General features: G+C 38.3%; 1 protein-coding gene across 1 annotated transcript in view; it reads right to left on the reverse strand.

Moving 5' to 3' along the window:
• LOC106876855 (caskin-2) overlaps window positions 1-12,006 on the reverse strand; it is a gene marked incomplete at its 3' end in the record, with an annotated part of 405,195 nt that overhangs the window by 218,204 nt on the left and 174,985 nt on the right. The window contains exons 8-9 of the mRNA XM_052968105.1: window positions 8,860-8,968; window positions 8,445-8,553 (exon numbers count right to left, since the gene is read on the reverse strand). Of these exons, the coding sequence (XP_052824065.1) occupies window positions 8,445-8,553; window positions 8,860-8,968 (218 nt within the window). The remainder of the gene's footprint in view (window positions 1-8,444; window positions 8,554-8,859; window positions 8,969-12,006) is intronic.

Below are 12,006 nucleotides of genomic sequence, written 5' to 3' on the forward strand. Positions count from 1 at the left end.
AAGATTCGTTAATGAAACTCTTCACCTCAACTAAACGAACCATCAAGAAATGTCAAGGACACTTCAGATGGAAGAAGAAGAAGAAGAAGAAAAAGAAGAAGAAGCAGAAGAAGAAAGAGAAGAAGAGGAAGAAGAACACGGAGAAGAAGAAGAGGAAGAATAATAATAATAATAATAATAATAATAATAATAATAATAAGAAGAAGAAGAAGAAGAAGAAGAAGAAAAAGAAGAAGAAGAAGAAGAAGAAAAAGAAGAAGAAGACGGAGAAGAGGAAGAAGAAGATAAATAAAAGGCTATAAAAGTTGGATTACTTGGGTGGATTGTTTGGTACTGCAGTTATTCTTGGTTGGGTAGGTCAATAAGTGAGAAGAAGATGGAAGGGTGAATTAGAAGGGGGTGGCAATTCGGTTGTTATAGGTGAGAAGTGGTTTATACCTAAAAGCTTCCTCCCCACCAAATAGACATACATACATACATGTATGTATACATACATGCATATATACACACCCACACACATACATGTATTGACACATGCATGCAAACACAATTATGTGTAGCGGGGGAGTGTCAGAGGGCAAAGAAGTAGTGGAGTTAAGGTTGCCAGGTCACATCCAGTAGATATGATTGGTCAAGTCAGTCGTCACAATCGGACAAACAACCAAGAGGTCGTCGGTTCAGATCTCATCACTGGTGCTGATTTAAGTCCCTGGCCAAACCAACTTAGCTTTTAAATGGTCCAGTCACCTGGTTGTAAACAGATGTACAACGATATGGCATAGCTTAACACTATAAGCAGAGGAAGCACAATGGAATTGCAGTGTGGAGCTACCTCCAGCAGCCCACTATCATCCCATCCAGTGAAGATGGATGAAATGAAGGTAAACATTTTGCCCGCCAGCTCATTGCCTCAATATGGCCTTTGTGCCGGTGGCACGTAAAAGCACCCACTACACTCTTGGAGTGGTTGGCGTTAGGAAGGGCATCCAGCTGTAGAAACTCTGCCAGATCAGATTGGAGCCTGGTGCAGCCATCTGGTTTCACCAGTCCTCAGTCAAATCATCCAACCCATGCTAGCATGGAAAGCAGATGTTAAATGATGATGATGATGATGAGGATGATGAAAGGGCATGAGGCCTGAAATTTTTGGGGAGGAGACTAGTCAATCACATCAACCCTAGTATTTCACTGGTACTTTATTTATCGATCCTGAATGGATGAAAGGCAAAGCCAACTTCAGCGGAATTTGGACTAAGAAGATGAAGATGGACAAAATGGAGGTTAAGCATTTTGTCCAGCATGCTAACAATTCCACCAGCACGTCGCCTCAATAATAATAATAATAATAATAATAATATGGTTTCAGAAAATGGCACAAGGCCAGCAATTTCAGGCAGAAGGCCAAGTTGATTACATTGACCCCAGTACTCAACTGATAATTATTTTACCGACCCTCAAACAATGAAAGGCAAAGTCAACCGTAACAGAGTTTGAACTCAGAATGTAAAGCTGTGAGAAACGCTGCAAAGCATTTTCCCCCCTGCATGGTAACAATTCTGCCAACTCACTACCTTGATGATGATGATGATGATGATAATAATAATAATAATTAATAATAATAATAATAATTAATAATAATAATAATGATGTTTCTAATTTAGGCACAAGGCCAGCAATTTTGTAGGGAGGGAAGTTAGATTGTATCATTAACTCTAAGTTCTTGACTGGCACTTCATTTTACCAACCCTGAAAATATGAAAGGCTATGTTGACCTCGGCAAGATTTGAACCCAGAAACTCATCAAGAGCCAGAACAAACACAACAACAGCTTTTCAAGCAACTCCTGTAAACAAGGTCACAATTAATGACTATTTCAAATGCTAATCAAAAGTACAAACTCGTTAGGAATCTAAAAGATTTCAGTTTGGCAACTATAATATATAGAACAAGCGGGGGCAGTGGAATAAAGTAGGGACTTTCGCTGTTTATTTCAATACATTACGGCAAATGGCTTTTTACCAAGTTCATTGAAGCCTATCTCTAGGTTTCAGTATGTATTATAGTTTAAAAGCACATCAGTCCAGCTATGAGCTTTTTGCTTGGCTGCAATTCTTCATTTTAACCCTTTGATATTCAGATTACTCTGTCAAAGATAATGCTTTTTTAAAATTTATTCACATTGTTTTTGAATTAATTATGCATTATCTCATGGCTTCAATATTTCAGTGATGTGATCGTTTATTTTTAGAATGATGTTGTAGGGTAAGTGTGAGAGGCCAGATCTGGTCAGTTTGAACATAAAATGGATGTGGGCTGGATATGGCAGGTTTAAACGCTAAAGTTTTAAAACAACTAATGGACAAAGCCCATATAAGTAGTTTATAAAAACAGAAGCATGAAGAGTTAGAACCCTCAAACTACAGAAGACTCACATGGGCAGTTATAGGATTCATATGGCCAGTTTGAATGCTAAAGGGTCAAACATGTTTTCTAGAGGCATAAAAGTTACAGTTATATTAGACGCACCGTAATTTTAGCAGAGCATATTTCGAGGAGAAAAAACGCCCAAGCACATTGAAGCATGCAAAATACATCCTAATTTACATATAAGACTTGGGAAGATTTTGACAGACATTTTCAATTGGTATAAATTAAAACCTTCCATTGAAAATTCATCTAAATTTTTGTTCCAAACATCACCTTCATAATAATGTTATTTCACTAAATTCTTCAATATTTTCCAAATTAATTGAAATAAAAACGGTGTATTTTAACAGAAATATGCTAGCAAAAAGGTTAAAGTGATATAGATTAAAATCTTCCATCAAAATTTCACGTACATCTTTGCTCCAAACACCAGCTTCGTAATAATAATTATTTCACTAAAAAAATGTATATTTCAACAGAAATATGCTAACAAAAAGGTTAGTGATATAAATTAAAACCATCCATCAAAATTTCATACACAGTTTCGTTCTAAACGCCAGCTTCATAATAAAGTTATTTCACCAAACACTTCCTTATTTCCAAAATTAATTGAAGCAAAGGTAGCACACTGTAACTTAAATATCACAATAGAAGGGGTCAACAGTTTAATCAATGCAACAGGCCGAACAAGCCATTAGGGGAAAACTAAAGTCCAAGTTTAAAACTAATTCTAAAATAAATTTGGTTCTACCATTAGCAAAACAAAGGGCATTGTTACCACACCATCTGCTAGTAAGTAGTATTTTGCCTTTTTCATATTTTTTTCTTATACTTGTTTCAGTCATTTCACTGTGGCCATGCTGGGGCACCGCCTTTTAGTTGAACAAATCGATCCCAGGACTTATTCTTTATAAGCTTAGTACTTATTCTATCGGTCTCTTTTTGCCAAACTGATAAGTTACAGGGACGTAAACATCACCAGCATCAGTTGTCAAGTGATATTGGGGGGGGGGGTGACAAACAGACACACACACAATATATGTATATACATATATTGACGATTATATATATATATATATATATATATATATATAGTTTGGCGATTTAATAATGGGTTTTGGCAGTTATTTCAAGCAGGTAGACATACTTAGTATGTCCTTTGATTAATTATATATACATACATACATACATACATACATATACACAACAGGCTTCTTTCAGTTTCCGTCTACCAAATCAACTTGGTCGGCCCAGGGCTATAGTAGAAGACACTTGCCTAAGGCACCATGCAGTGAACCTCGAGCCATGTAGTTGGTAAGCAAGCTACTTACCACTCAGCCACCCCTGCACCTTATTATTGGTTTCAAATTTTGGCACAAAGCCAGCAATCCAAGGGACGGGGCAAGTCAATTACATCAACCCCCAATCCTCAATTAGTACTTGTCTTATTGATCCCAAAAGGATGAAAGGAAGAAGATGACTTTGGTGGAATTTGAACTCAGAACGTCAAGACAGATGAAATGCTGCTAAGCATTTTAACCAGTGTGCTAACAGTTCTGCCAGCTCACCGCCAATGATGATGATGATAACAATGGTTTTAAATTTCGGCACATGGCTAGTAAGTAAGGGAAAAGGGGTAAGTTAATTACAGTGACCCCAGTGTTCAACTGGTACTTAATTTATTGACCCCAAAAATAATGAAAAGCAAAGTCAACTTTGTCGGGATTTGAACTCACGATGTGAAGACAGATGAAATGCCTTCAAAATAATATTAACACCCAGATTAACAAAAACACACACAAACACATGTAGGGAGAGAAAGGGATGGTTGGCTGGTTAGAGAAAGGGATGGCTGGCTGGCTGGTTAGATGGTTGGCTGGCTGGATGGACAGTCGGCTAGACATAAGGAGATGGCGTGAGCTGGAGAAGGTCTAATGTCTTGACACAAGGAAAAATGTCTTTGAACCAAATATCCTTAAGAGACGTGAAAACAAAAGGGGATGGAAAAAGAGTGAGAGAAGAGAGAAAAGGAAAGAATAATTATACACATACATGCATGTATACATATACAAATACCTACATATACATCTATATACATACATACATACATATACATGTACACATACACGCCTGTATACATATATACATACATACATATAAATACACACACATACACACACACATAAAGGATATACACACATATGTATATATATATATATATATATATATATATATATATATACACACACACATACACGCATACAGTGTTCGGGTGCATATATATACATATATATATGCATGTATATACACACACACACACACACACACACACATATATATATATATGTATATCTATATATATGCATGAATATATACACATAAGTATGTATGTATATATGCATATATATGTATGTATATATACACACGTGCCTATGAGAGAGAGAGAGAGAGAGAGAGAGAGAGAGAAAAAAAGGATAGAAAGAAAAAGGGAAACATATAACAACAGTAAAAAGAAAAAAAAAACAACCAAGGAAGAAACAAAAAAAACAAATACAACTCAAAGCAGAACCAAAACTATTCTAGAAAGTGAGACAATTATAGCAATTGAGTATTGATCAGTTTCCATGGCAACATGGGCAGAAGTGGAGGGAGAGGAAGAGGAAGAAGAAGAAGAAGAACAACAACAAGCATAATTAGATGACTATGTATTGCCACCAGTTCATAATAGTTACTATATAAACTACTGGACCAAACCAGTGATGTACGTACATATACATACATATATATATATATATATATATATTATATGTATATAAACTGGAACTACAGGAATGGGGACGGAGGAGGAGGAGTGGGGGTTAATGGTGGAGGGTGGGAGGTGGGGCTGGGGACTAAGTTGCTGGGGATGGGGCACTAGTCAGGGGACAGACATCTGGGAAGCTTATTATTATTATGGTAATTATGATTGCTCAAACAACTAATAATAATAATAATAATAATAATAATATTATTATTATTAGTAGTAGTAGTAGTAGTAGCAGCAGTAGCAGCAGCAGTTTTTCCTCTCTCAAACACTGGAAATGTTTTAAGACAGAGTGGTACATGGTGCCAACATTTTGATGTAGGCACATCAAATGATGTTGGATGCAGTAGTGGTGGTGGTGGCAGTGTTAGGTAATGGTGGTGGTTGTGACGGTAGTGGTGGTGGGTTTTGTGCTGATGTTGGTAATAGTAGTAGTGGTATTAGTAACGATGGTGATGGTAGTAGTGGTGGTGGTAGTAATAGTAGCAGTGGTGGTGGAGGTGGAGATGGCGCAATGGTTTTACATTGAGACAATGAAGAAAGGAGACGTGCTAACGGTGACGCCAATAGTGATGCTGATGTGCTCACAGCTGTGATGATGATGGTGGTGGTGGGGGGGGGTGGCAGTGGTGATTGTGGTGGTAGTAGTAGAAGTAGTAATGATGATGATATTCTTGTAACGGTGATGTGCCAGTGGTTATAGTGGTGTTAGCAAAGTAGAAGTGGTGGTGGTGGCAGTAGTAGTAGTGGTGGTATGGTGGTGCTGCTGGTGGTAGTAGTAGTAGTAGAGGTAGTAGTAGTTATAGTAGTGGTGATGGTGATAGTAATAGTTGTGGTAGTACTAGTAGTAGTAGTAGTGGTGATGGTGGTGGAAGTTGTGGTGGTAGTAGCAGTTGTAGTAGTAATGGTGGTGGTGGTATTTTAGTCCACTAATATTGTTTTGGACAAGAAACTGTAATACAGTGAAGTGACATACACACAATGGTAATACTGGTGGAATACAATTCCATATGTGCTTGATACCCAATCATCTTCATTATACATGAAGAGCAACAGACCCAAGAACCAGTGGTACTGACTAAAGACGGAGAAATTAGTGCTTATAATTTCCCTTGTACGCTTTTTAACCCTTAGGAGACAACAGGGCTGATCTAACAGACAGTTGTACGACGAAGATTCGTATTCTTTCCAACTCTAAGCACAAGGCCCGAAATTTTGTGTGAGGGGACCAGTCAATTAGATCAATGCCACTGCGCAACTGGTATTTAATTTATTGACCCCGAAAGGATGAAAGGCAAAGTTGACCTCAGCGGAATTTGGACTCAGAACATAAAGACAGACAAAATACCGCTAAGCATTTCACCTGGTGTGCTAATGATTCTTATTTCTTTATTGCCCACAAGGGGCTAAACATAGAGGGGACAAACAAAGGGATTAAGTTGATTACATTGACCCCAGTGCATAACTGGTACTTAATTTATCGACCCCGAAAGGATGAAAGGAAAAATCGACCTCAGAGGAATTTGAACTCAGAACGTAACATCAGATGAAATACCGCAAAGCATTTCGCCCGGCATGCTAATGTTTCTGCCAGCTCGACGCCTCGATGAAAATTTGTATTAGTTCATTCAATTTCCTACAAACTGTCCGATCCATACCAGCACAGAAAACGGACATTAAATGATGATGATAATGGTGATGATGACGACAACAACAACAACAACGTCAAGATAAGGGGCATAAATATATACACATACTTACATGGAATTCTACCATCACCACTGCCACCATCATCATTTAACGTCCACTTTCTCATGCTAGCATGGGTCAGATGGAATTCTAAGAGGCAGATTTTCTATGGTTTGATACCCTTTCAGTCAGCAACCCTTCCCTGTTTCCAGGTAAGGCAATACTTCCCCAAAGACCAGACACGTTTTGCAAGAAACACTCAACACCTTATCTCCACCATCTTTATTTCTCTTTCCAGCCATGCACATCCACCCTTATATAATACAGGGTAGCCATGTAACACTTGTTCCTGTCCCTCTATCATACATTAGCATCTCAACACCTGGCATAAAGCCACCATCTCTCTTTCATACTCCCAGTTGAGGGGACTTTTCCTTCATCTTACAAGTTATTTGGTGACCTCACTAGTGCTGGTGCCACATAAAATGCACCCAGTACACTCTGTGAAGAGGTTGGTATTAGCATCCAGCTGTAGAAACCATGCCAAAGCGGACACTGGAGCTTGATGCAGTGCTCTGGTTTGATGGATGTTAAACAATCATAATGATGCTCTTACTGCTCATTCTGACTCTCCTAAAAGTGCGTGACCACGTTGCTCCACTACAAGAAACAGTTTGCCACTCCCTCTTTCCATCTTCCCATATTCTACACCCTCATCTCCTTACATAAATGTTGCCTCCCAACTCTCTACCTGAGTTTTGTAGTCATGTAGGCTGCATGGCAACCTCATTAGTGCCAGTAGCACACATAAAATACACCTACCCAGTCCATACTTTAAAGTGTTTGGTGTTAGGGATGACATCCAACCATAGAGACCATGTCAAAGCAGAGACTAGAGCTCAATGATATCCTTGGATGTATTGGATTCTATCAAACTGTCCAACCCTTGACACCATGGAACACGGACGTACATTTTGATCGTTACAATACATTCACATACCTGTGTGCATGCACATATATAAATATATCAACATAAAGACATACATATATAGATACACATTTATATTTATATAAGGGCATTACTACAGAATAATGCCACACTGCTGAATTTTATATAGATACACAGATAGGTCAAATATGAGGAGTGTGTTGCATTACATGAATAATATTTTCAGAAGTCAAACATGCATAGCAATAAACAAACAAACAAAAAGACATACTAAATGCACTGGATGCACAGACAAACAGAAAACAAACAGGTCACAAATTCCTCATCAATTATTGGCCAGGGCATTCAGTGCAATCTGTGACCCATGTTTGTTTTCTGTTTGTTTGTGCATCTGGTGCATTTATTATGTCTTTCTGTCCGTTTGTTTATTACTATACATGTTTGACTTCTGAAAATAGATACGCATATAGTCGTCCAACCCATGCTAGCATGGAAAGTGGACGTTAAACGATGATATGTTCCAATGAATAAAGTTAGCCAAGGTTCTAGCCAAAGAAAGATGTATTGCTTGCTTACCTTTCAACAAAGCTTTCAATTCCTTAGCAGCTCGTACCGTGGTGAACCGATTGACGATGTCAAGGGCTGTCTGATCATAGGAGTTAGATTGGTTGACATCGGCACCACACTGTGGATACAGAAAACAAAGTAATTATTCAGCATTTGCTATAAGTATTCAATATTTAGTATCCATCAGTACATTAGTAGACTGTCTTACTGAATGGCAGAAATAACTAATAGAACAAGTACCATTCAACTAAAACCCTTCAAGGTATTGCTCCAGTATGGCTGCAGTCAAATGACTGAAACAAGTAAAAAGACAAAAGATATACACACATGAATATGTACATAGAGAGATAGAGTGAGATACAGTGAGAGGAAAAATAGAGATATAGTGAGATGGAGAGAGAGTAAGAAAGAGAGAGGTACTCACTTCAAGAAGTAGGCGAACAACATCGATTTTTCCAAAGAGTGCAGCAGCATGTAGACAAGTTCCCTGCAGGGTACAGCGGTTTATGTTAACACCATTTTGAATGAGAAGTCTGAAATTGAAGAATACGACAAGGAACATAAAGAGAGTGAATAGCAGACAACAGGTTTTGAGAACTGAAGGACTCAGAGATGTACATAAAGAACATGATTTGGCATATGATAATGAAAATATGAAAAGCAGGCCTTGGAGCAAGTAGGGAGTCATGAGTCACTGAAGAGGTTGCAAACAGCAACAGAAGAACTTTGATGGACAAACAACAAACCAAGTGATTGGTCAACCAACATGTTAAACCAGTGATTCTCCACCATTTTTTAATCTATAGACTTCTTTGAGTCCTGCTTTATTCTGGTGGACTCCCACAGCCATTCAAAGTTTAAAAACCAATTTTGTAGATACTTCTTTCAAAATTCCTATCTAAACCCTGCTGTCTTTCCACATGGAATTTTCAGTCTTCCAAAGTCATCTTGCTATATAAGTTGACCTCCCTTTTTTTTGGCAGTAAATTTTAGTCCAGAAAATTTGACTTTTATGCTGGAAAATGCAACAGTTACACTATTGTTTTCAGGTTTTAATCTGCATTTCATAAATTAATGGTTTCTATGCATTCGGCATGATAAAATTAAGATAAAGATCCAAATTGAGCCAAAGGGTCAATTTCCCAGTTTCCAAGGTGCATATATTTTTCCCTGGATGGAATGCCAATCCATCACAGGAATAATCATTTTTGCCAGGTGAGTGAATTGGAGTAACATGAAACGAAGTGTTTTACTCAAGAATACAATGTGTCATCCGGTCCAAGAACTGAAAGCACAATCTTACAATCATGAGTTAAGAACCCTACCCATGAAGCCACATGCCTCCACTGCATTTGGTATGACTGTGGAGTACAAAAATTTACCATATTTTAACATATACAAAGAACCCTCTTATTTTTGGGGCTTAAAATTTGGAAAAAAGATTTTCTAAGGGATTATAATACTATCCATGTATAAGAAACTCCCATATTCTTTTAACCTCATTTTTGACAAAAAAGGATTCCTTATACATGTTAAAATACAGTAATTCCCAGCCAGCTATATGGTTTTGGTTAGAGTTGGTCCCACTGCATGGCTTCTTGGGCAAGTGTTTTCTGCTATAGTTCTGTACTGACTAAGGCCTTGTGAGTGAATTTGGGAGGTGGAAACTGAAAGAAGCCAACCATGCACATGTATGCATATATATATATATATATATATATATATATATGCATGTTGTGTGCCTATGTTTGTCAGTGTGAATGAGTTTGTATTTATATCATTTACACGTATTCACTAGCTAGTTGTAAACTAGTAGTGTTACAGATTTACAGTCCACTACAAAATCACATCTAGGTTTCTTGACATGTTGTGCACCCTCTGTAAACAAAAGGCTCGTTCATAAGGTGTCATTTGTTTCTAGTTCTCCATTTAAAGATGTCTGTATTGTTTGTTGTTCAATAGAGTGAGAGATTATTACCTCACTTAGAAACAAGTGAGCTCCGGTAACAGAGAATCTGACCACGGAAAGCTCTGCCCTAGCATACTCTCATCTGACCTGTACATGGTAAAGTAGACATTAAAACAAGGATAATGATGAAAAGATAATCACCATCTTGGTCATTTCTAACCCTTTAGCATTCAAATTATTCTGTCAAATGTGATGCTTATTTATTCACATTGTTGTGAATTAATCATACATTATCTTGTAGCTTTGTGATTTTGATGATATCATTGTTTAGTTTTTGAACGACATTGTAGGATAAGTGTGAAAGGGCAGATGTGGTCAATTTGAATGGAAAACAGGTAGAATATTTTGGCCAGATAAAGCCAGATTAAACGCTAATGGGTTATGAGGTGGTGGCTACACCGTTTTATTGTTTATGAAAGTTGGATCATGTTGGCTTTTGGAACTGTGAGGATCATCTCGTTATCATTAAGGATGACTGACGACTTTTGTGGGGGGGGGGGCTTTGTTTAAAGTGATGAAGAGCTGTGGACCATCACCTTCACTCTTTCATCTGTGACCAGCTTCAATCCAGTCATGAGACCCAGTCAAGACAATTAGGGATGGAGACTGATGCAGTTGATAACCAAGATGTCTTATTTGCCTTGTCTTGCTCTCAGCATCTTACAATGTGCCACTGCTGTGTCCGTCTCCTCTGTTGAACCATGCTGGCATGGGTTGGACAGTTGGACAGGAGCTGGTCAGCCATGGTACTGTCAAGCCTCCAATTGTCTCTTGTGGCATGGTTTCTATGGCTGGATGCCTTTCCTAATGCCAACCCTTCCAGTGTGCTGGGTGCTTTTACATGTCAATGGCACAGGTGCATTTACACAACACTGGCACAAGTGCATTTTATGTGGCACCAGCACCTGTAAAGGGCAAGGCTGTATGTATGGATGACAGCAACTTTATTTAGCTTGATGCACCTTCTCAAGTACAGCAAATCGCCACAACTCCTGGTCCCTTGTCATTTCATCAATGTGGCCCAGCGTCTTCCTGGGTCTACCCCTTTCACAGGATCCCTCCACAATTAGAGCTTAGTAGTTCTTTATTCAGAGGTACCGAGTAACCCAAGTAGAAGGAAGCTGCAGAAGGCTAACACAACGGAAGACACGGGAGGAAGAAGTGAGGCTGAACCTCGGGCAGGGGAGATGACACCGAACTGTAACAACTGGTTAGAGGCTGTGCTGGGGAAGACTCACCTAACCCATGCCAGCATGAAAAAATCGATATAAAACAAGGATTATTGAGAAGAGACACCAAAACTAATTTTAAGCAGAGAAATGTTTATAGATGAGACTGAAGGATGGAGGTGGGGAGTTCTTGCAGCTTGCAGACAAATCATATGAGGTTAGATCTTCTATTCCTATATAAAATATATATACACACAGAGATAAAAACATACACGATATATATATATATGCACAAGCACACACAGACACACACACATACATACATAGGTCAGCAAATCATTAGACATTATGGAGGATGTGTCCTATAAATATTTAAACTACCACAGTCAATTGATATTATATTATTGCAGCATGTGAAAATGTCATTGGTCAG

This window comes from Octopus bimaculoides, chromosome 5 (assembly GCF_001194135.2).
Source record: "Octopus bimaculoides isolate UCB-OBI-ISO-001 chromosome 5, ASM119413v2, whole genome shotgun sequence".
Lineage (NCBI taxonomy): Eukaryota > Metazoa > Mollusca > Cephalopoda > Octopoda > Octopodidae > Octopus > Octopus bimaculoides.